This window comes from Dendrobates tinctorius, unplaced genomic scaffold, assembly GCF_039654945.1.
Source record: "Dendrobates tinctorius isolate UK_male_01 unplaced genomic scaffold, ASM3965494v1 ptg000090l, whole genome shotgun sequence".
Lineage (NCBI taxonomy): Eukaryota > Metazoa > Chordata > Amphibia > Anura > Dendrobatidae > Dendrobates > Dendrobates tinctorius.
In genome coordinates, this window is record NW_027361758.1 from 10,986,214 (window position 1) to 11,011,560 (window position 25,347).

General features: G+C 42.0%; 1 protein-coding gene across 1 annotated transcript in view; it reads left to right on the forward strand.

Annotated features, from left to right (window-relative positions):
• The window catches only part of DNAH10 (dynein axonemal heavy chain 10), a 309,396-nt gene that overhangs the window by 78,276 nt on the left and 205,773 nt on the right, over positions 1 to 25,347 (forward strand). Inside the window, exons 4-12 of the mRNA XM_073586115.1 lie at positions 1,780 to 1,888; positions 1,989 to 2,104; positions 2,874 to 3,102; positions 3,214 to 3,371; positions 6,838 to 7,068; positions 7,161 to 7,351; positions 14,869 to 15,067; positions 18,251 to 18,445; positions 18,794 to 18,964. Coding sequence (XP_073442216.1) covers positions 1,780 to 1,888; positions 1,989 to 2,104; positions 2,874 to 3,102; positions 3,214 to 3,371; positions 6,838 to 7,068; positions 7,161 to 7,351; positions 14,869 to 15,067; positions 18,251 to 18,445; positions 18,794 to 18,964 — 1,599 coding nt within the window. The remainder of the gene's footprint in view (positions 1 to 1,779; positions 1,889 to 1,988; positions 2,105 to 2,873; positions 3,103 to 3,213; positions 3,372 to 6,837; positions 7,069 to 7,160; positions 7,352 to 14,868; positions 15,068 to 18,250; positions 18,446 to 18,793; positions 18,965 to 25,347) is intronic.

Consider the following 25,347-nt stretch of genomic DNA (forward strand, 5'->3'; position numbering starts at 1 on the left):
CAGCTATCAGGATCCTGTCAGCGCCGGCTCACTGCCGCGGCTGAGCAAGGTAACTCACCCAGACTACGGGAGAGCCCGGGGTCCGATACTGCAGGGAAAGTTCCGAGAACAGGACCTGCGACACTAAAGGTAGAAAAGAGTACAAGGACCTACGATCATGTGACCACAGGGGGCGTGGCTTAGCGTCCTGCTGCAGGAGATAACTGTAGGATTCTATTACAGGAATCCTGAAGTAAAGACTAGGGAAACTCAGGTCAGACAAAGGGGGGGTCATACACAGAGAGGGCGGCGTGGTACCAGGGGGGCAAGCAGAGAATAGTCAGAATGTAAGCAATGAGTCATACACAGAGATAGCAACGCAGTACAAAAGGAACAGGCAGAACTCGTAACAGGGACAGAACCGGATCAAAACCAAGCAAGCATAAAGTATCACAGTCACAAAGCACACCAGGGTCACAAACACTCGACCAAGGATCTGAGTATAAGCTACGAGGAGTGAGCCCACAATGAGGCTATAAAAAGCCTCCCAGAATCTCAGAGTGAGGCCGGTCCAGATTAACCTCTGAACTACCTAATCCCATGAACTAAGCAGATCATGACAGCAGCCCAATAGACTATAATGGGCACGTGTTCCAAAAAAGCGGATACCACACGTATGTGCAACACAGATGTGAGAATGAGGCCTTATACTATCAGTCATAGAAGTGTTTGAAGGTACTACAAATCCCATTCTGTATAAGAGAACTCTGACATTATAATTCCTCACTTTGATGTCTCTTGCTCCATGATTCTAGCTATTACACAGTGCAAATTAAAGGCGTCTGTTTTCAAAAAAAGAGATGAACAAGTAACTAATGCTGTAAAATTACAAATAATTACACTATTCCAGTGAAAATTAGGCTTTTTATCAAAATTTATGCACTTTCTGATGTTTGAAATAAACCAATTAAAGAGACCTAGTATAGCAAGTGGATTCTAAAAACACAACACAAAATGCCACTTTTAATGATTGCTGCAGAGATCGGACCGCGGTGCACAGACTGGCTGGCGGTGCTCTTTAACTATTTAAATTATTTGACTGCGAACATCAGATCAGAAGGTGTGTATATTTTGATAAAAAGCATAATTTGCACTAAGGGTTGAATAGTTTTCATTGCAACTTTAATTATTTGTTATTTTACAGCATTAGCTACTTGCTCATCACTTTTATGAAAACGGATGCCTTTAATTTGTATTGTGCGATAGCTGGCATCATGGAGCGAGAGTCATCAAAGTGAGGAATTATGATTTCAGAGTTCTTATATAGCAGGGGATTTTTAGATGATATTAGTTGTGTTGAGCTACTTAAATTGTTGATTAACAGCAGAAAGTTTGTACATTTTGTTAATAGACCTACGGTAATTTGCAATGGAGGCGAATCATTTTGATTGCAGCTGTAGCATTTCTTACAGCTCCAGCATTGCCTCTTTCCTGCTCCCTGCGGTGGTAGTTTCTCATCTACATGTTTTGACCACTGCAGCCATTCATTCATTGGTTTATATATAACTTAAACTACTTGACAATTTTACTTAAAGTCCATGTATTGATTTTCTACAAGTGTCCTGCTCCACGGGGTATCTCTTGTCTACACCAAAAGTTATATATGTTACCAGCCCTGACTTGTAAAGTAGATTACTTTTTGGTGTAGACAAAAGATGCCCCTTCAAGGAGCAGTACCCTTGTAGAAAATCAATACATGAGTGTCCTGACACACACGTCATGCGCGTTATTTCATTCCAGAAAACGATCAAACAGACGGTGAATCGCACTGTTCTCCATGTCGCTTTCAATTGCATCCCGCAAGAATTTGCAGAATCAAACGCCTTGTATTTTCTGCGCAATACCCAAGGTATTTTATGTTTATTTTATTTTTATGGGTTCTTTTTTGGATATTTCTGTGTAGATCATCTGGTTACATCAATATGCTAATAAATTCCCTCTGTGTGCAGAAACGATTTCCGAGCCCAATGATATGCAGGAAGCCAATGACATCATGCCAATGTACCTGGAGTATGGATATCTTGATGGAAATTGCCTTCTGATGCTAAAACAGGTTTTCTCACAGGTATTAAATAATACTCTGCTAGATCAAATGGAAATGTGGACAATGTAATAAAGGTTTCGTCAATGATGCAGGGTCATTTTCTGTTTCTTATCTTCATAAAACAGTGGAGTATTGTTATGTTGACAGTGACTAAAATCTAAGCAGTGGCTTATGTTTGTATAGTAAAGGGGCTGTCTGCTTCCAAAAATATCTTTAGATGTGTTTATACTTATAAATGATGAGAATAGAAAAAATGAAAAAAAAAATAGCTCATTCCTTATTGTAGCTCGATCTGCACAGAAGCCCGCGATCCACGCCCCCGCACAGCGTTGCTTAGACCCTGGGAAGGAAAAAGTTGATCCAGCTTCTGATCTACAGTTCATGGAGATGTGGTTAAAATCATGAAGTTCCAGAAGAACTAAAAATCAGAAGAAATATTCAAAAATGCAAAATACATGAAACAAACATCCTCTTTGATGGAGGAATAGTAGGGGGAATATCGGAGGATAGCAGACGCGTTTTGAGTGCATTGTTAGACTAGGTTTAAGCCAAGTCTAAGAAAGCACTTGTGTTCGAAACGCGTCTAGTTTCCTCATTTTTTTTGTGTCTTCCCCTACTACTTCTCCATCATAGAGGTTGCTTGTTTCATGTATTTTGCATTTTTTAAATTTTTTCTTGGTTGAAACCAAGCCTGAGAACGCACTAGCCTTCGAAACCCTTCTGATATCCTATTTTTTTTGCCCCCCTACTACTCCTCCATACATATGATTTGATTTGCTTCTAATTTTAGATTTTTATGCCTCTGTTGTCTTACAATGAACACAAAAGCAAAGATCTCTCACTGCATGATGATCAAGATCAGCACACAGGAGCCCCTGAAACCATTAGTGATAAAGATTCCTTAAAGATGGAAGAACCCAATGTGGAACTAAGAAGTGTACAACTAATTCGAGATGAATTCCTCATGAATATGCAGAAATTCCTGAACCATATACAACAAACAATGCAACAACTTGAAGGTGTTTTATCCAGTTATTTAAAGACTATAAGATGTTTCCCATGACTTTCCATTGATGGAATATTCTTATCCTAAAATATACTTTTTTATCTTCTTTTTATCTCAATATTAGGAGAAATTAAATTAGAAATGCCAGATGTGAACCTTGACATTGAACCTTCCATAGTGGCAGCAGATAAAACTGCTGTGGAGAAACTTGAGCAATGTGTGATGAATTGGCAGACACGAGTGTCCGCAGCTGTGGAGGAACTGCTGCAAAAGAAACCGCAGGTAATTTATACATGGTATTAATTCCCTCTCTCACTCACATAAATAGTTTGTCAAAGCTATTAGATCATAGTAAAAGTCATATTATGTGAGCGGTGTAATTATAATTGATTTTAATGTTTCATTGGAATTAAATTTCACATGACAAAAGAACTATGACAAATTAGACGTTGCACTTAAAGAGTACATATTACCAATCAGGGGCTGCCCTTTTATTAAAAACAAAAACTGGGGAGCCCCGAGTGTTGATTTTTTTTTGTAATATCTATTTACAAAAGTGTTCACAAGCGTCCCTAATGTCTCACGAAAGTTCTGGTTTGTGGGATCCTGGCATACAGAGCAGGATCCCACAATCATCTGCAGCTTCTCTCTTAGTGAAAGAGCAAGATTCTGCTCTTTTTGCTAATCGAATTCTGCCTCATATTTTTTTAATCGGTTACCAGATTGCAACCTCTATAATGATGTTAACATTCGGTAACAGCTTAGTAAAGTACATGGCAGTGCTCAGTCAGTGCTACGAGTGAGACCTTGTGATATCTCGCTTTTTGGGAGATCAGTTAGAGACCCTTATGAGCACTTTTGTTAATTGGTCATTTTTATAAATATCATCTATCAAACGCTCGTCACTGTTTTATTAAATAACTAGCTGAACGACCCTCGCGTTGCTCAGGCATAGTAGCTAACTGTGGTTAGTTATAACAAATTATAATGATTATATTGCACATAAAAACATTTCACATCATATATTCAACACTACAGATTTGCAACACAAATTAACTAAATGATTACCCAAGTATTGATACACCTCATGCTTCTGCTTTTTACACAGCCTCCTCCTGCACCCCACGCTCCTCCTTTTAGTATCATCCACAGGGGATATATAGTATAGTATTATCAGCCACAGGGGATACATAGTATAGTAGGATCATCCACAGGGGATACATAGTATAGTAGTAGAAGGGGATATATACCGTCCCACTCTCTCTCTCCGCAGCCCTGCTCTCCACTTGCCATCCCACTTTCTCCATCCACAGCCCTGCTCTCCACTCTCCGTCCCGATTTCTCCCTCCGCAGCCCCGCTCTCCACACGCCTTCCCACTGTCTAACCTCTGCAGCCCCTGTCTCCACTGGCCGTCCCGCTCTCCCTCAGCAGCCCAGCTCTCCACCCGCGTCCTGCTCTCTTCCTTAACAGCCCTGCTCTCCACCCGCCATCACGCTCTCTCCTTCCGCAGCCCCGCTTTCCAGCCGCCATCCCACTCTCTCCCTCTGCAGCCCCGCTCTTAATGCGCCGTCCATTCTATCCCACCGCAGCCCTGCTCTCCATCCGTATCCAGCTCTCTCCCTCCACACCCCAGCCCTCTCCCTCCACAGGCCCGCTCTCCACCCGCCATCACGCTCTCTCCTTCCACAACCCCACTCTCCACCCACCGTCCCATTCTCACCCTCTGCAGCTCCGCTCTCCATGCTCCGTCCCGTTCTATCCCTCCACAGCCCCGCTGTCCATCCGTATCCCGCTCTCCCTCCACAGCCCCGCTCTCTCCGTCCACAGTCCAGCTCTCTCACTCCACAGCCCTGCTCTCCACGCGCCATCCTGCTCTATCCCTTTGCAGCCCCGCAATCCATTTGTGTCCCACTCTCTCCCTCGCAGCTCCGCTCTCCACCCATGTCCCGCACTTTCCCTCTGAAAGCCCGCTCTCAACCCGCCAATGAGTGGGGCTATGTGGAGTGAGCATGGATTGATATACACACACATACATACACTCAGGTTTGCATACATAGATATAAATGTAATAGGTATTAAAAATGTTGATATGTATTCTTTATTTACTTCTGGATGGCCCATAGATTTCAATCATCCTGGTGGTCCACACTTTGCTCTGCACTGATGTTTCAAAATGTCAATTCAGAGTTAACAGCTTGCAGAGATTGTGCAGCTGAGAAGAAAGAGAGTGCTGGCAGAAACAGACAGACTCGCAACATAGAAGGAAAATAAGATTTATCATCATATTTGCCTTGCTGATTGCTGTGTTCACAGCACTGAGCAAGTGTTGTTTATGCACATTAGGAAACACTGACGGTTCTTCCTCCTCCAGACCCAGTGATCATGTAATCACTGGGTGTAGGGAGAAGAGGAGCTGCTTTGTCAAAGGAGATCTAGTCAGTTCTGCTATGCAACCAGGAGGTTGAATTTCCTTTGTAACAGAGGTTAATTTATCAGCCCCTGTTACAGGGAAAATCAACAATAAAAAATGTATTAATATTTTGAAATTCTGCCAATAAAATCTTATAAGACCTTATTGGGTGCTCAGTTTGTGAAATAAATGAAAAATAAGTAAATAAAAAAGCAAGAAAAAAAAGCCTGTCCGGAATGCTGATTATAGCTGATTATAGCCCCGGTGAAAAAACACATGTCCAATGTATAAAAATAATTTCTACAAAGTTGGGAGCACAATTTAAAATGTTATTTTAGCAGTTCTTTGTGGTCGTAAAGAATAAATAAAAAATGTGAAAATAGACACAAATTTCCTGTTTTTCTTTACATTTTCCTCCGACATCAGCAAAAAAAAGAATATTAAAATTTCCCTTGCATTGCGAAAAAATGAGGCAAAAATGATTTGACAATCCAAAAGAGAAAATCCCAGGAAATGTTCCTGTTCATGAACAGGGTAAATTTGCCTGATCCTAACATTATTTCACTGAAACTAGGATTATTATAGAACATTTTTTTTAATTTCTGATATATACATTGTATAGTATATTGTACACACATTGCATATACTTGGAAAAGGCGGGTATTTCATCAGAACATCTCTGTTTTTAAAACAAGCTAGGTTCAGCGTTTTGGCATATTTAAAGAGGTTATCCTGAACCTTTTGATTTATCCCCTTATGTGCCTAAGAACTTACAGGGAGGTAATTGCTAACTACTTGCCTGCTTTGCCCAGTGCTGATTTCTGCCCGATCAGAGCAGTCATGGATCACTTCTGCCAGAGATTCTGCGGCTTCCAGTGAAGTCACATTGACAGAGCATTTGCTTTCTTATGCTCAGCTCTGTTGATGGGGTGTTACTGCCAATGTCCCGCTGATTTATAAGCCAACTCCCCACTTCCTAACTGCGGGGAGCTATCTGTTAATCAGCATGAGTTCATCAGTCACACCCCGAAAACAGAGCAGCCCTTAAGAGTTGCTCTGTATATATGAGGTTTCATGAAACACCAGAATCGCTGGCAGGAGGGGTCCGTGATCGATGGGTAGAAGTGACAGGAAATTAGCAGCCAGCAGGTACCTGCCTGCCAGTTCTAAGCCCCATGAGAAAAAAATAAAATAGTCATGGAAAACCTCTTTAACCTTTAGCAACCTGCTATTATAGTGGAGAAGGGAGGAGCTAACATAAACACCCCTTTATGACAAATATAAGAGGAAAGTCTTTTCAATGTTTCAAAGGTCTTCTAAAGCTCTTCTGTTTTCAGGGAAAGGCTCCATTGGCCGAAATAGATTTCTGGCGAGAACGTAATGGTACTTTAAGTGCTCTTAGTGAACAGCTGAAACTACCCGCAGTAAAGAAGGTCTTAAATGTTTTGTCCATTGCTGATCCTGGTTTAGTCCAAAATCTAGAACTCACAGTAACTGAGCTGGCAAAATACCATGTAGAAGCTGCTGATAACGTTCGATTCCTCACCACTCTTGAACGTCATTTAAAGGTCAGTATTCTAAATGAAGTATCTCAACCAGCCAGTATAATGTTGTCTATAAAGACTATAATATCCTAATTGTTTGGTATTGTCTCCTGTAGAACTTAACACATGGCACAGGTTTTAATGTAGTGCTGGATACAATTCCTCCAATGATGAATGCTTTGAGGATGGTGTGGATTATTTCCCGTCATTACAATAAAGATGAGAGAATGGTCCCATTAATGGAAAGAATCGCCTGGGAAATAGCAGAAAGAGTCTGTCGAGTCCTGAATATTCGCAGTTTGTTTCGGTAGGTGGCAAATCAACATCTTAAAATTTGGTATGTTAATAAGGAATATAATGTTTTTTTCTCTTTCGCTTCATTGGGGGACACAGGAAACCATGGGTGTATGCTGCTGCCACTAGGAGGCTGAAAGTATGCAAATAAAAAATTTAGCTCCTTCTCCGCAGTGTACACCCCACCGACCAGGGCCAAGCTGGTCAGTTTAGCTTAGCATCAGTAGGAGGTGGACACGGGTCTTTTACTAGATCCATATCTACCTCAGTGTTCGTCATTTCTTTTTAGATGGATCTTCTTACACTGGAGGGATACAGTGTGAGCAGTCACAACTGTACTCCCATGTAGAGACTATGAGTATGGCATGTACTGCCACCCCATATCCTCATATGTCTAGTCGGCAGGACCTCAACCCCCAACACATGAAGCGTGTTTAGGTGATACAAACATTGGTTCGGGCCCCTGTCTCCTACCCACTCGCCCACCAGAGCCTGTCAGTTTCAGGAGGCATGGACGTCCCACAACCCCAGGAGGCTCAGACGTTTAAGGATGTTCCTGACTACATCAGGAATGTAGAGGTACTTCCTTTTCCTTCCTTCTTTCCTGAGAAGAAGTTAAAGGTTTTTTTATTTGCCCCCCCCATCCTTTTTTCATAGACTGTGAGGGTTAAAATAGTCTTATACCTCTGGGTGGAGTTTCCTTGTAGCAAGGTCCCAGAAGGGTAGTTTAGAACTTTTGGTCTATAGGCGCCTGTGTGGGAGCTACTTGAGGCAAGGATCGGTGGGCACAGGGTGTTTTTCCCTTTTTTTTTTTTTATTTTTTTAGGCTCCGCGCTGCCCCCCTTGTCTTGCCGGGCTCTTTTACTAATTTAGGCCCCTGCTTCTGTGCGGCCTAGTTGCAGCTGTTAGCCCCGCCCCCTCCTTCCCGGATTTTTCAAGCTGGCTTTTTCCCAACGAAGAACTTCTTTTTACTGGATTTCTCAGTTGAGGACTGGTCCTTTTTGATTTATCATTAAATGGACCTTAATAAATACTTCTCTGAAGATGATCTGAGGCTGAAGACTCTTAGTCCATTCGTTTGACCCTGGATTTTGGATCCATAACCATTGAGATGGATACTAGAAAGGGATTTCCATAATCGTTATTTGGACATGACACTGAATAGTATTTTTCGCCTATATGGCTTTATCCAGGATTTTGTTCTGGGGAAAAATATACAAAAAAAAGAAAAATCATTTTTTTTGTGGTTTTTGATGTAATCGCTGTTCCCGATATGTTCTCGTACTTTTGGATTTAAGTGATTCTATCCGATAGTTGGATTCAGGATCAGTAGTTTGTTATACGTGACTTCTATACCACCACCCTTCGGTGCGGTCAGCTTATTTTCAATATATAGATTGACACGGTTATCTCTATATGGTTTTCATGTTGTTTATTCCATTTGGTCTGCTGCTTTTTCATATGGTTCTCATGTGGTTCCATTTTCAGGCCCTTGGTTCAAGCTGGGTTATCCTGGATTGGAGCCTAGGGTAGATAGGCTTCTGTTATCTATGTGAGCATTATTCAAGCTCTTTTAGCTTAACTGTTTTAAATCTTGTTGGATTTTTCTTATTACATGAGCCCATTACTTTAAAAAGTCTTTTTCTTATAACTGCTGGGCTGCATCAGGTTTTTTGTGGTTTGTATTTGTATCTACACACGTCATTCCACGTTTTCACCTTTCCCTCCTCCCCCTTTTCATTTTCTCATTCCATTTGGGTTGTATTGATGAGGTTTATACTTCACTTCATCGATACATACCCTTTTCCATCCACTGCATTTCAGTGGTATATTTGCAATATATTTTCAAAAAAATCAAATAATAATTTTTTTATGATCCTATTCCCAAATATCACCTTTTTTGTCTCTTGATACATCTAATGCTATCGGGTGTGAACTGGTCCCTGTTCACATTAGGATTAAATGCGGACAATTGAACTGGTCCCTATTCACATTAGGATAAAATGCTGATAATTTTTAAATTGTATTCATTATAATAAAAATAATATACTTAATAACTATTATAATAATAAATGAATTCCTTATATTAAACGATTCACAATTGTATCTCGTACACCTTTTTTTTTTGTTGCTGATTGACTGGGGTGTGTTTGTTCCCTCATGTTCCTTAAGTATGCAAGTGTGATATGTGCCCTTGTTTGGTGTTTGTGCTTATTTTCATACTGTGTTTCATGTATACACCGTGTCCGGTTGTTTTTGGTTTGTGTTTTTTTTACATATGTGGATGACAGGTATCCTTGAATTGTGTCTTCCCTTATTCTGTTATATGTGTTTGCATAACTTTTTGTCTCTGGTGCAGCCCTCTGCCTGATACAGGCTTTTTTCACTGTGCCAATGGCAACATACTTCCATGAGGGATCCCTCTTCTACTCTTTTGCATTCGAGGGCACGCTACATGCGGCCCACTATACGTATACACCCTGTATATGGTGATGCAGAGACGTCTTCTCACCGCATCTTGGGCTTCATGCCTACTTCCGCCTCCCCCCGCTGACTTCTTGTTCTAGCCCCGCCCACATCACGGCCGCTGCCTTCTCACACCTGTGCCTCCTGTAGCTGATTTTTTAAGGTATTTATCAGCAGTTTGGTCACACCACCAGTACTTCCCCTGACGAAGCCGTACCTGCTACAGCGATACGCGTGGGGCCACCGTTCGGGTCCCCAGGACGGGTCCTGCCGTTCCTTGTGCATGTATGATTTTGGTCTGGTAATCCTTTTGCCTTTTATGCTCTCACATGAATCATTTATTGTGGCTACTGCTCCCAGGTCTATTGTGAGCGCTGCTCTGTGGCTATACTTAGCCCACATGCTATGGTTTGGAATGCATTCATCTCTATATGCTCATTTGTGGGATTGACCACACTATTATTGTGAACCTTTTTTATAGCGGTCTTTATTATTATATATATGACTTGCAATCTTCTGGTTCCTACTCCTGAAGCAGCCTGGCAGTTCAGCAGTTAGTACCATTATATATTATGTTACTCTGATGGATTTTTCGCATTAGCCTTAGCTTAAGCAAGCATTGTTCTTTGCATATTTGCGCATTGGGTCTCCAGCATGATTTTTCGTATTGTATTATATTATGCGACATGTCTGCACATTGGCAGGTACCTGGTTCTGGGTCCTTGTTTTTAATTGTGTTTTATTATGCACTTTTCTATTGTGTGTACCAATAAAGCTTTGTTTTCACTACTTTGTTTATTGATTGGTGTAGTGTGCATGTTATGGTAGTGCTTTCTTTTCTCTTTTTAGCATATATTTTTACTACCAATTTGCACCTCCCTCCATTTGCTACATCAATAGTGCGCCCGTTTTCTTATATATACATGGGTTTTTCCCACTCATCGCAGGCATGCCCCCTTTCCTCTCTCAGTGGCGTGGAAGCTGCGTGCCTTTTTGATCTGAAAGTCCTTCTCTCCCTCCCTCCAGTTGCCATCTGCTAGCACCTGGACCCGGAAGGTGGTGTTTTCTCAAGGTAACACAGGCACTCCTCCTGCATCTCCCCGCAGCCCCTCATGATGCCAGTGTTACACTGCTCTAGGCAGAGAGGTAAGCTGCTCTTATCCTTTTACTAGTGCAGCGTTTGGGACCGACTTCCTGCTGAGAAAAGATATTTTCCACTGCTGTGGCTCAGTGGACAAAAAAGCTGACCACAAAACGCAGGCTCAAGGGTTTGAACCCAGGAGACAGAGAGTAGAGTTTAGTCTCCCTCTGATCCCAAGCTGACTGTTCTGCCTTCAGGAGAAATGATAGGACAGGACATACTTCAGGACTGACTCCGTGATGCGGTTTACTACACAGCCGTACGTGAGACTGTTATTCTGCCTAATACCGTCAGGTAACCAGATCTGGACCACAACCCAGAATTGGCTCTCTCCTATATCATTTCTCCATGGTGAGTCAGTCGAAGGTTACTGAGAGCCGACTGCAGCACACCTACCAGGTACGATACGGTGGATTGAAGCCGTCGTCTTTTCAGTGCCTTAGACGTGTCTTGGGTTGACTGCTGCAGTGGTACTGGTTTTCTGTACTGTATTCAGTGAGACAGATATTCTACCATGTACCACATGGTTGTTCACAGTGGCAGCATCAGTGGCCAGTCCACTTTAACTTTCAGGTAGGTCAGACACGCGGGTGTCAAGTACCGGATGACAAGAAGTCTTCTTTCAGCCATGCATTTTTCCCTGATTGCGTTAGCTCCCAGGTGCCTTTCCTTACCTTCTGGTTATCCGGGTCTACCGCTAAATATCCAGTAGGTCAGTCTACAGTGCTGTCCTCATGCTGTCTTCACTATCCAGTGCGTTACACCTACCATACATGATTTACCAATTGCAGTTTATACCTTCTGGCTATCTTTTTCTGAGTCAGATCCTATATATACCATGACTCTCATAACTGGTCACTGTACGATCGTAGAGGCCTATTTGTTTGTCAGTACTTACCTCTTCTTTCTTACAGACACTGGAATTTGGTTTCCAAAAGTTGCAGGAACAAGTTCTCCCCTCTGACAGAGATTGGATCTTCTCTGCGCAAGCATCGACCAGTATACGAAGGCTGCTCCAGGCTTGGAGCATGGTGATAACAGGTTTCATCCTTCGGAAAGAATCCTATCCTTATCATTTTTTTTGACAATTACATTCTCACCATTATCTGCGATTGGGTTGTGAGTCATACCTAGGTAAGTGGGTCCACACACGAGAATCCATGCCCTGTGCAAAATAGGAAATTAGTTCAGCTCACCCTTTGGATTCCAAAATAACTTCCCAGCATGGACCACATCTCTGTCAGACGATGAAATGGATAACTCTAGGAAAAAAAGGATCCAGCTCAGTAGAATAAAATCTGAAAATCTTTATTGGTTTCCATAAAACATGAAAAAAGGCTTGTGTGATGCTAGGGAGACTCCAAGGGTGAACCCGCAGGACTGCGACGACGAACCTCCCTCGGGCAAGGTGGCCAGATGGACCGCCATCTATACAGGGAGCATTAGGGGCAGGCCCAGGGAGACTATCGCCGTGGAAGCTGATACCCGGAGACAGCTGGAGGGAGACACAGACTGGTGGTGGACTGGAAGACGGGAAGGAGAATCCGGCGACCCCAGAGGAGACTGCTGCAGGTCTGGAATGAGGCGGATGAAGAGGAGGGGCTGACAACACAGGAGGAGGCAGGCACAGGCTGGGAAGGACGGGCACTAGAAAGGAATACAAGGAGGTCACAAGGGGAGGTATGGCAGGGCAAAGGTGCAGAACAGAACGCAAGGCAGGAGAGATGCAGGGGAGCGTGGGCCTGAATCAAACGTGAAACACTAATGATAGTCAGGCACAGAGCAGGGAGCGAGGCTACCTGATATAGGGTGCGCGCTGCAGGACTTCCAGGTCAGGATCCTCCAGGATCATAGAGGAAAGGGATGGAGTGGTTGCAGTTCAGCCAGGAGGGAGTGTGCCGCAGAGTCTGTGGTGCAAGGTGCGCATGCGCACCCGACGAGAGACAGAGGCCGGACGCAGGACCGGAAGTGAGGGAGCCGGGTGACGCACGCTCACTCCGGGAGCGTGCCGGGAGAGGTGAGCGCGCCGGGGCACGGAGGGTGGCATGGTGGAGGCGGCTGCGGGCACGATAGCGGTCGCAGAGGCAGCGGCGGTTGAGGCAGCGGGGGCAGAGACAGCGGCTGCAGCGGCAGGCGTGACTGCTGTTCGAAACGTGTCCAGTCTCTCAATAGCAACCTTTCCTCCGGACATACTGGTCGGGTTTGTTGCAAGCCTTTTTTCAAGTTTTATGGAAACCAATAAAGATTTTCGGATTTTATTCTTCTGAGCTGCATCCTTTTTTCCTAGAGTAATCTTTGCCCCGTTCCTGATAGTCCAGGACCGACATAGGTCGCCCAGAACGTCATAGTGATAACTTGACTGACCAAAGGAACAACTATCTTCTGCATGCTATGTGCTCCTTCCCATGGCCAACTTTTCATGGATTTGGCTGGTCTCCTCTCACTTGGACGTGGCATACTTCAGTTCTTCAGGAGCTTTTCCTCCTAATTTCTGCCTGTTCGGAGTAGGGCGGTATCCATCTTTTTGTTCGGGCTCGATTTACTAATGTGCCTTCCAATACCCATCTTGACAACTATTTCCATATAACCTTCCTCATCCCAGTACACTTGAATTTAGCTACCTGATGAGCCGCGTCTCGATTTGTCCATGACAGTCTACGTTATACCTACTTAGACAGGCAAGGGGTTGTCTCTTCAGATGGTTCTCTTTTTATGAGCTGCTTGTTGATGACACAGAACCAGCATCGCTCTGAAGAGATCCTGAGTACTTCATGAGTTTTTTCCTCAGTACAGACTCAGTGTTTTGCTCTCCAGAAGGTTCACAGTTCACAGTAGCCTACTTTCAAGTTTTTTCCTTGTTATTTCAATTTAACTGTCCCCGTCCTTCTGTCCCTGTCCTTTTTGCGGCCTACTAGTGAAACCGCAGCATCCAAACATCGGGTCCTCCAGTCAAAGCATAAATACGATCTATGCAGGGACTTACCCTTTTATATGCCCCTTTTCTTTTCATTGGTTCATTTTTTTTTTCCTATGGGGAGTGCACGCTTTCTTGATTCCTAGCGGCTTCCAAGGGTGCCTTTAAGATAGCCCGCCTCTGGTGGCGGTCATTTTCATGCGTTCATTCTTGTCTGTCCAGCAATTTTCCCGGATTCCTTAGTAACTGGACGAGGGCATAGCCCCGTTTCTTCTGTCGAGAGCAGTTTCTTCGGACGCTCAGATTCCCTGTTTGCTTCTGGACAGTCATCATGTTTTGTCTTCCCTACTTCTCTCAGCATCTGGACGACTGGCCTCCTGCAAACATTCTTTCTCGGGTTCCTAATAGCAGCTCTCTAAGCTGTTGTTCTCTGTTATATTTTTGCCTTTCCTTCTAAGTTCCTGGTGTTTTTCACCTGGGTAGTAAGGTCTTCTCCATTTTACAGATGCCAGTCTCCGTCCTGCGATTCTTGCCTCTGCTCGTGTTTTTGACTAGTTCTTGTAGTCTTCTCACCCTTGAGTACCACCCTTGAGTACTGCTTTGGGACGTCCCATGGTTTCCTGTGTCCCCCGATGAAGCGATAGAGAAAAGTAAATCTCTTTCTCGGAGCCTTCATTGGGGGACACAGCACCCACCCTTTTTTTCTAATTATTCCGTTTAAGTTGCTTCTACTGCTTTGACACTAACTGACCAGCTTGGCCCCAGTCGGTGGGTGTACACTGTGGAGGAGGAGCTAACTTTTTATTTGCATAGTGTCAGCCTCCTAGTTGCAGCAGCATACACCCATGATTTCCTGTGTCCCCGAATGAAGTCTCTGAGAAAGATAATTTATGGTAAGAACCCAAAATCTACTTTATTTTTCTTTACTATTTTAAAATGTGAGGTGGTGACCTAAATCACATCTACCATAAAATCAATTTCACAAGTTTTATCAAACACTATTTTGCAGTGAGAATAGAGAATCAGCAAAAAACAAAACTCTGGAGGCAAAGCAAACCCTGGAATTGTGGAAAAGTTGCTACTTTGAAATCCGTGCTAAGATTGAAGCTTCAGGAAGAGACCAGCGTTGGGAATTTGATAGAAAACGTCTGTTCAAGAAAACTGACTATTTAGCCAGTATATGCCAAAACCTGTTTGATATTTTGCAGGTACTAATTGTACATTGATAAAATACTTTTTTGATAATTAACGGTAGCTTTTACAAATGACGCATAAAATAAAAAATATGCCGGTACCTAAAAAATATATTTCGTAGCAAATAATAAAACATATTTTGCTTCATTTTTTTTTGTGAAACATAATCCTAAGTTTATTTAAATATTAGTCCAAAAGTGTTGTCTTCTCATGACAAAATAAATGAAAATGGCCAAAAATAAGTAAATATAGTCAAGCAGAAGAAGCAATAACATTACAGAGGTTAGTAATGTTGACATGTAATGTTGTGTAGGTATGTCAGGAATAAAAAGAAATTCAACATTTGGCTGCATTTTTAAGAGGGGCCCGACTTTTAATTAACGAGGTGCACTTCCACTATCCTAATTTAATTGACATACAATATTATTGAGTTTGTTTTCAAGTTTTTCAGTAATACTGTTAAAGTATGTATGTAGAAAGTTTTTTTTTTATTATTATTATTTAGGATATAAATTAGTATCATCCTGTTTGTTATCTTTGCAATAATTTTTTTTGTTAGGTTACCCAAAATTAATCTACTATTTTATATATTTGGATAATAGGGCAAATGAACTTTCAATGGTGTTTTCCATTTTCAGAAAAGTTTTCTTCAAATGCTTTTATACTTGTAAAATAATAAACATTTAGCACTAGCTCTCCAGTGTTTCAGCACCAGCTCTTCGCCCTTCCTCTAGTCTTTGTGTTTTGGCTGGATCACGGATGCCTCGTAGACAACACACATCACCACTGTAACCAATTATTAAGCTTGGCATGTCTGCCGATGTAAATGGCATGAGCCGCTGAGCTCAGTGATGGATGCGGTCTACTGATGCAGCCAAAACAGGAGGGGCGGAAGGCAATGTTTTTCTTCTCTTTAATTTTCCATGATATAAATAGAAAAATCCTCAAATATTGGAGTTTTAACTCTGACCACCAAGTCTAATATTAGGCTGATATTTCCTGTTCTGTAGAAATTACTTCTCTGCAGTCTCATTATTATCACAGACTAGGTTACAGAGAAAGATAGCACATACAGTCATATGCAAAAGTTTGGGCACCCCTATTAATGTTAACCTTTTTTCTTTCTAACAATTTTGGTTTTTGCAACAGCTATTTCAGTTTCATATATCTAATAACTGATGGACTCAGTAATATTTCTGGATTCAAATGAGGTTTATTGTAGTAACAGAAAATGTGCAATCTGCATTTAATCAAAATTTGGCTGGTGCAAAAGTATGGGCACCCTTATCATTTTCTTGATTTGAACACTCCTAACTACTTTTTACTGACTTCCTGAAGCATTAAATTGGATTGGTTTTGTAACCTCATTGAGCTTTGAACTTCATAGCCAGGTGTATCAAATCATGAGAAAAGGTATTTAAGGTGGCCACTTGCAAGTAGTTCTCCTATTTGATTCTCCTATGAAGAGTGGCATTATGGGCTCCTCAAAACAACTCTCAAATGATCTGAAAACAAAGATTATTCAACATAGTTGTTCATGGGAAGGATACAAAAAGTTGTCTCAGAGTTTTAACCTGTCAGTTTCCACTGTGAGGAACATAGTAAGGAAATGGAAGAACACAGGTACAGTTCTTGTTAAGCCCAGAAGTGGCAGGCCAAGAAAAATATCAGAAAGGCAGAGAAGAAGAATGGTGAGAACAGTCAAGGACAATCCACAGACCACCTCCAAAGACCTGCAGCATCATCTTGCTGCAGATGGTGTCACTGTGCATCGGTCAACAATACAGCGCACTTTGCACAAGGAGAAGCTATATGGGAGAGTGATGCGAAAGAAGCCGTTTCGGCAAGCACGCCACAAACAGAGTCGCCTGAGGTATGCAAAAGCACATTTGGACAAGCCAGTTACATTTTGGAAGAAGGTCCTGTGGACTGATGAAACAAAGATTGAGTTGTTTGGTCATACAAAAAGGCGTTATGCATGGAGGCTAAAAAACACACCATTCCAAGAAAAACACTATTTTTATGATGCTGCAGGTCTTTGGAGGTGGTCTGTGGATTGTCCTTGACTGTTCTCACCATTCTTCTTCTCTGCCTTTCTGATATTTTTCTTGGCCTGCCACTTCTGGGCTTAACAAGAACTGTACCTGTGTTCTTCCATTTCCTTACTATGTTCCTCACAGTGGAAACTGACAGGTTAAATCTCTGAGACAATTTTTTGTATCCTTCCCCTGAACAACTATGTTGAATAATCTTTGTTTTCAGATCATTTGAGAGTTGTTTTCAGGAGCCCATGACTCCACTCTTCATAGGAGAATCAAATAGGAGAACTACTTGCAAGTGGCCACCTTAAATACCTTTTCTCATGATTTGATACACCTGGCTATGAAGTTTAAAGCTCAATGAGGTTACAAAACCAATTTAGTGCTTCAGGAAGTCAGTAAAAAGTAGTTAGGAGTGTTCAAATCAAGAAAATGATAAGGGTGCCCATACTTTTGCACCAGCCAAATTTTGATTAAATGCAGATTGCCCATTTTCTGTTACTACAATAAACCTCATTTGAATCCAGAAATATTACGGAGTCCATCGGTTATTAGATATATGAAACTGAAATAGCTGTTGCAAAAACCAAAATTGTTAGAAAGAAAAAAAGTTAACATTAATAGGGGTGCCCAAACTTTTGCATATGACTGTATGTATAGCTGGCACAAAATCCACCGTTCACACTCGGAGATGTCATGGCTAACCTCCTCTCCCTCCCTGCACATGCCTAGAAAGATCCCCTATACAAGTCAATGAGTCTACTGCTGTCTATGGTCCAACGGCAGTGAAACAATTTTTTAATGCTGTTAAAAAAAAAATTCAACAAGATGTCAGTCCCTATTATCATGTAAAAAACAAAATATACAATCAAAAATAGTAAAAAGATTATGAAAAATAATTAGTATCACTATCCAGATTTAAGTACCATATATTAAAAAATAACTATAGGTGATAAATTAAATTTAAACTGGCACTGGCAATTATAGAAGAGTAGCTGCTGATGTGTGAAACAATTTTTAAATATTACCTAAAAATAAAGAAAAACACCATTAACTGAATATTTTATTTTTTATGGGCTGCTGACTGCCGCTGGGGTGTTAATTTAACATTTTATTATTTTAAAGAAAAGTGTGAATTTGTCTTATTGTAATACCCAGGTCCTTGAAGAGTTTTACAACATTTTTGGTCCAGAATTAAAAGCTGTCACTGGGGACCCCAAGCGTATTGATGATGTATTGCATAGAGTTGATGGTCTTATCAAACCAATGGAGGCCCTGTCTTTTGATCCTTTCGATATAAAATATTCCCAAGAATGGAAACTTGTCATAGATGACTTTAAAAATGAAGTTCAGGTATGAAATAGGCGGAAATTCTTTTGGCAAAGTCAGTAATGTAATGGTTTTTTTCAGGATTCTTCAAAATTTTGGAAAGCAAACTGATTGGTATAATATAGAGAAACACATTACTTATAACTTGAATCCCCCACTTGGTTTGTGTCGTATTTGCTGCAGGGTCCTGTGACAGATGGATTGTTCGTCATCATTGCTGACCCTGACAGAGACCTCTGGAGTGTTGGGGAATTCAAGTGAAAAGTAAAACCTTAGCTTTATAACAATCCCTTTGTTCTCCCAAAGTCCTCAAAATCCTTTTAGTGTGAATATTTTCTGCTGACTTGCTTCTACCTTGTCCCATGTTAACAGGCCATTGAAGGAGAAGCCATAAATTTCATTGACGAATCATTTAAAACTCTTCGTTCAGCTGAGGCTGCATTTGACATGCTATTGAAGTTTCAGCACATTCGCTCTCGAGAAGCCATCAACAGGCAGATGATGATGAAATTTAATGCTATTCTGGAACAGTATTGTAAAGAGGTAAGAACTGAAGGTATATTGTTGTAGTAGATCATCATCTTCATTTCAAGTGGTACTCCCACAGTCGTAATCAAAGCTCATTGTACATATTGTTCACTCGTAAAAAAAAAGAGGACTTTGTCCTTGTGAAATGATGAACAGCGCACATGAACATCTGAAAGAAGCTGTGACATTCTTGTGATGCAGTTCTCTGACCAGATCCAAACAGTGTAAGAATTTCTCTGCAGCATCAGAAGAAGGACAGAGAGAAAGAAGAACATTCTCTTTGTTTTAATGTAGAAGGAAGAAACCGCCTTGTGAAGGAATGAAGGCATCAGACCAGGGCTGCCATTAAGAATTTCGGGGCCCCCTTGAGACTCCGCCCAGGCTCCACCCCAGCTCCACCTCCACCCCTCGAACCATCCACAGTCCCACCTCTCACTCTTGGAAAAACTCCACTTCTGTAATTCTACACCACGTCCTCACCAATCACATTTGTTAAAATATCCAATACTCTTTAGGTATATTTTTATTTCTTCAATTTTTGAAATGACCATTAATATCACATGCAAGGAACAAATACTGCCACATTATGACCAGATCACATATTATCACCGCATAGCGACCAAATAATACCACATACAGGGAGCAAATACCGCAACACCATGACCGGACCACATATTGCTACGACATAGCAACCGAATAATACCACATACAGTGGACAAATACTGCCACACCATGACCAGAACACATATTACCACCACAGTGACCAAATACTACAATACTGATCATTAATAGAAAAACAAAATACTAATATCACCGTAAGTGACATTATACATGGGAGATCTGCACTTAGTATAGTGTCAGTGTTTAGGTAAAACAGGGATCACCAGTGATATTATACACAGGAGCTCTGCATACAGTGTCAGTGGGCAGGTAATACAGTGATCACCGGTGACATTATACACAGGACCTCTGTATAGAGTGTCAGTGTACAGGTAAAACTGACATCACTAGTGACATTATACATAGGAGCTCTGTATACAGCATATAGTGTAAGCGTACAGGTAATACTGTGATAACTGGTGACATTGTACACAGGAGCTCTGTATATAGTGTCAGTGTATAGGTAATACAGTGATCACCAGTGACATTATACATACGAGCGCTGTATATAGTGCACAGGTAATACAGTGATCATCAGTGACATTATACACAGGAGCTCTGTATACAGTGTCGGTGTACAGGTAATACAGTGATCGCTGGTGATATTGTACACAAGAGCTCTGTATATAATATATATAATATACAGTGCATAGTGTGCATGTACATGTAATACACTTACTCACTAGTGACATCTCTAGGTGAAGTCCTTCATCTTCGCTTTTTATCTTTATCCAGCACAGACCGCCATCTTTTCTTCTTGCCAGGACTTGTCTCTGCAGGAAGCAACACAGTTATCTAGGACACCGCTTGCAGAGCACATTACTTAATTTTTCCCAACTTCTACACTACACCAGATGAAGGAAAAAAGGTGACATAATTTCGCTCTGCACAGTAACATCACTACAAATACAAATACATCACTGCAGTAGTAATAGCCCTTAATTGGTCCCTACACTAATATTATCCATCCAAGCCCTCTTGTGTCTCATTCCTGCCTCCAGCCATATGTTCTCCCATCTTGCCCTCATGAATATCCATTCTGCCCACATGTGATGTCCCATCCTGCCCCATCTGTCTTCATTCTGCCCCATCTGTCTCCATAGTGGCAAAAAAACGACTTTTCAACAAATTTCTCCTAAATATTTAGCAGGTGCGGGTCATGTCAGCAGGAGAGGGTCAGTATGTCAGCAGGGGTGGATCAGATTGTCAGCAGGTCCCTTTTGATTTTTTTTTTTTTTTTAGTCTCCCTAAGGTAAAAGTTTGTGCTAGTGCTGGGGTATAAATAGAGCGGAGGTTTTCATGTATAATTGTGTGTGGTAGTGTAAAGAATATCTGCTGAAAAGCCATATATCAGCGTGAAGAGGACACCACAGGATAGATGGGCACAATTGACATCTATCAGAGAAGAGGATAGATAGATGTCATTTGTGCCCATCTATCAGTGAAGAGGATAGATGGGCATGATACGACAGTTCGCATATGTGTTTGCCTCGGCACATATGTTCAAGTAGGAACTACGCGACATGACGTGGTCTCTCCACTGCACATTTTTTCCTTCAGGTTTCCTCAGAGTTTAGAGACAGGCGCGGTGCTGGGGATGTGGGTTCCCACCGTGGTCACATCCACGTATTTTAGGTTCCTGCTGCTTTTCTCCCATCTTCTAAATATTAACTCATAGGCTGAATGTTGGTCTATAGAGTAGAATTGACCATAGAGAAGAAGTACCAGATAGGGACACTAGACATAAAGTGAACCTGTCAGCAGGATTGTGCTCAGTAACCTACACACAGTGTCAGGATGGCACTGTGATTCTGACTAAAATGTTACATGGGTTGATGAAATCTGTCTTGTGGTTGTTGTTTAATCTGTATTTGCAGTTTTCACTTAATGATATGCTCGTGCCCCGAGGCGGCCTGTGGGGGGTCTGCATGTGGTGCTCTTATTAGCTATCCATGCTGATGGCTTATGACAGGTCACTGATCCCTCAGAGACCTGCCATCATTTTACATACTGCATATCATATTGTTGGAAAAAAATTACATTCATCATGCCGGCACTTTAGCATGATACGATCTATAATATGCATATATTCATTGGATTTTGTCATATATCTACAATTTTGAATAATATGCAGGGTATCCACCATGTATGAACACACATACTGAGTTACAGAGCTAAGTTTTACATTTGGCTAAAATAATACATGTGTATATTTTATATAACTAGCTGAAGAGCCCGGCGCTGCCCGGGCATAGTGACTAGCTGTGGTTAGTTATAACAAATTATAATTATCCTCCATCTCATAGTCCCATGCCCATATACCCATCACACATATCCTCCATCCCATAGTCCCGTGCCCATATACCCATCATACATATCCGCCATCCCATAGTCCCGTGCCCATATACCCGTCATACATATCCTCCATCCCATAGTCCAGTGCCCATATACCATCACACATCCTCCATCCCATAGTCAACCATTATGACATCATAATGAGCGGCGGGGCTTCCAACCTATGATGACATCAGCGTCGCCATGGCAACCATTATGACATCATAATGAGGGGCGGGGATTGATACACCCACTTTTTCCCCATTATGTAGATAGGGGAATAATTGTTTGGTGAATTGGAACGCGCGGGGTTAAACTTTCGCCTCACAACATAGCTTAGGACACTCTCGGGGTCCAGACGTGTGACTGTGCCAAATTTTTTGGCTGTAGCTGCGACGGTGCGGATGCCTATCCCGGACATACACACATACATACATACACACACACATTGAGCTTTATATATTAGATTGTTATGGCCAAGTATAAGGCAAATCTCCAGTTTTTTTTCCTTCAGTAATACATGACTATCTTCTCAGTAGGAATGTAAAGGGAACTTGTCACCAAATTTGCCCCATATGAAATACGGCCGACACCTTTAAGCCCTCATATACTGCATACTAATATGGTGTGTATATACCCGGATCCGGGCTGCACCAAACAAAAACACTTATTATACTTAACAGCCGGGCGGTCGAGCCCGATGGGTGTGATGGTCCTCGTTGGGTGGTTGATGAGCTCCAACATGTAACATGTACACTGCAGTACTTAACCCTTGCAGCATTACAGTCATTTCATTACTTGAGAGTCCAAGTGTCTTATCCATTCTTTCATCATCTTCTTTGTTCCTGTGGGACAGAGTTTGTACTAGGGCCATCGCCTCTTTCAGGTGTTAGACAACTACTAATCTAGTGCCGTGCACCTTGTCCAATGCTACATGTGAGGCTCGACAGACCTCTAATGATAGAGCTGGTTATTATGGTTCTTCATTATGACACTTTTTTTCTATATATTACCTCACTGGACTCTGAAAATAGTAAAGGCATATTTTGTTTTTGCAATGCAGATCTGTCAAGGGTCACTTCTAGAAAAGGCAGCAGAAGGGATCATTAATGGGAAATAGGGCTTATTATACACAGGAGTTGTCAGGTTGGCCTTGTTACACTGAGTACAATGATACCTGCGTTGAAGAAATCCATCTTGCAGTTATTGTGTAATCAGTGTTACAATTTTTCAGGTAATAAATTGCGTGTGCTCCGGGGTGGGACTGTAGGCAGTCTTATCTTGGTGCTCTAGGCCAGAGAAATCAAGAAGAGACCTGTCCATATACCCGCCCTGAAACGCAAACAGTCTGTCTCTCTCTGTCTCTATGATGAGGAACATGTTTGTAGTTTGGTGCGGCCAGTGGGCAGGGCTTTCCTTGGTTTCTTTGGCCTAGAGCACCAAGATGTGAGTCTACCTACAGTCCCGCCCAGAGCACAAACATCTTATTAATTGAAAACTAACACTGATTTCACAAGAACCACAAGAGGGATTTTGACCCACTCTTCCATACAGATCTTCTCCAGATCTTTCAGGTTTTAGGGCTGTTGCTGTACAACATTGAGTTTCAGCTCCCTCCAATGATTTTTATCATTGGGTTTTCAGTCTGGAGACTGGCTAGGCCACTCCAGGACCTTGAAATGCTTCTTTTAGATCCACTTGTTAGTTGCCCTGGCGGTCTGTTTGTCATGGTGCAAAACCTAGCCATGACTCATCTTCAATGCTCTTAATGAGGAAAGGAAGTTGTTGGGCAAAATTTTGCGATACATGACCCCATCCATCCTCCCTTTAATATGGTGCAGTGGTCCTGTCCCCTTTGCAGAAAAGCACCCCCAAAGTATGATCTTTCCACCACCATGCTTCATGGTTGGGACGTGTTTTTGGTTTGTACTCATCCTTCTTCCTCCACACACGGCGAGTGGAGTTAATATTTTAGTGTCATCTGACCATCCAGATGGTCATTGGTGAACTTCAAATAGTCCTGGACATGTGCTGGTATGAGCAGGGGGACCTTGCATGCCCTGCAGGATTTTAATGTGTTTGTATGGTACTAACGGTAATGTTTGAGCCTGTAGTCCCAGCTCTCTTTAGCTCATTGACCAGGTCCCCCGGTGTAGTTCTGGGCTGATTCCTGACCTTTCTCAGATTCATCCTTATCCCACAAGGCGAGATCTTGCATGGAGCCCCAGACTGAGGAAGATTGATAGTCATCTTCTGTTTCTTCCATTTTCTAATAATTGTGCCAACAGTTGTTGCCTTCTCCCCAAGCTGATTGCTTATTGTCCTGTAGCCTATCCCAGCCTTGTGCAGGTCTACAATTTTGTCCCTTGTGTCCTTAGACAGCTCTTTGGTCTTGGCCATGATGGAGATGTTGGAGTGTGATTGAGTGTGGATGGGCGTCCTTTATATAGGTAACGAGTTCAAGCAGGTGCAATTAATACAGGTAATGAATGCAGAGTAGGAGGCTCCTTACAGAAAAACGAACTGAATAAACAGAAAGGGTAGTGCAAAACGGACAGATATATATACAGATATTACATATTACCTGGAAGACGCAGTAATAAGCAAACAGAGGGTCCCTGTGTCCGCCCCAACGCGCGTTTCGGAACACCTTCGTCAGGGGGCGCGATGATTAGTAGAGAGACGCTGTTTAAAAAGGGCATACACCGGAAGGGCTGCTGTCGGCTCAACCGGAAGTAATCATCCGTCACCACAGTAACGCGCACGTCATCATGTACATAGACGTTGCGAGGGTAATACCGGTTGTAGTCCGTTACCTGGGAGATGCCTGAGACATCCAGGCATAGCGACATGAAAGGTGTGACGCCCAAATCACGTGTGGCCCCACGTGACCTAGACGCCTATAACTCCAGACGCCAGCACAGGAAGTGTTCCAAGCACCGCACAGGCGCAGAAGCAAAGGATGGTGAATCTCCACCATATTGGAAGTGGGCACACATACCAAAGTATACCCCACCTTTATATTAGCGACATGTTGGCACAAAAAGAAAAATTAAAACATACATATATACACATACAAAACACGGCAGCAGGAGATGAATAATTAGTTACACCGTACAGTAAAAATCAGTATCATACAGCCTAAGACAGTGAAACACCATAATTAGTGATCAGTAATATTATCAGTAATTAAGATGCTACTTTATATATAATATAACTGTTCACTAACATAATCAAAAACAATAAGACACATCCATCACAAATTAGGCAGTATATAATACATACACTGTGTTCCAAATTATTATGCAAATTGGATTTAAGTGTCATAAAGATGTAATTTTTTGTTTTTCAAATAAACTCATAGATGGTATTGTGTATCAGGGCTCTTTGGATCACTGAAATCA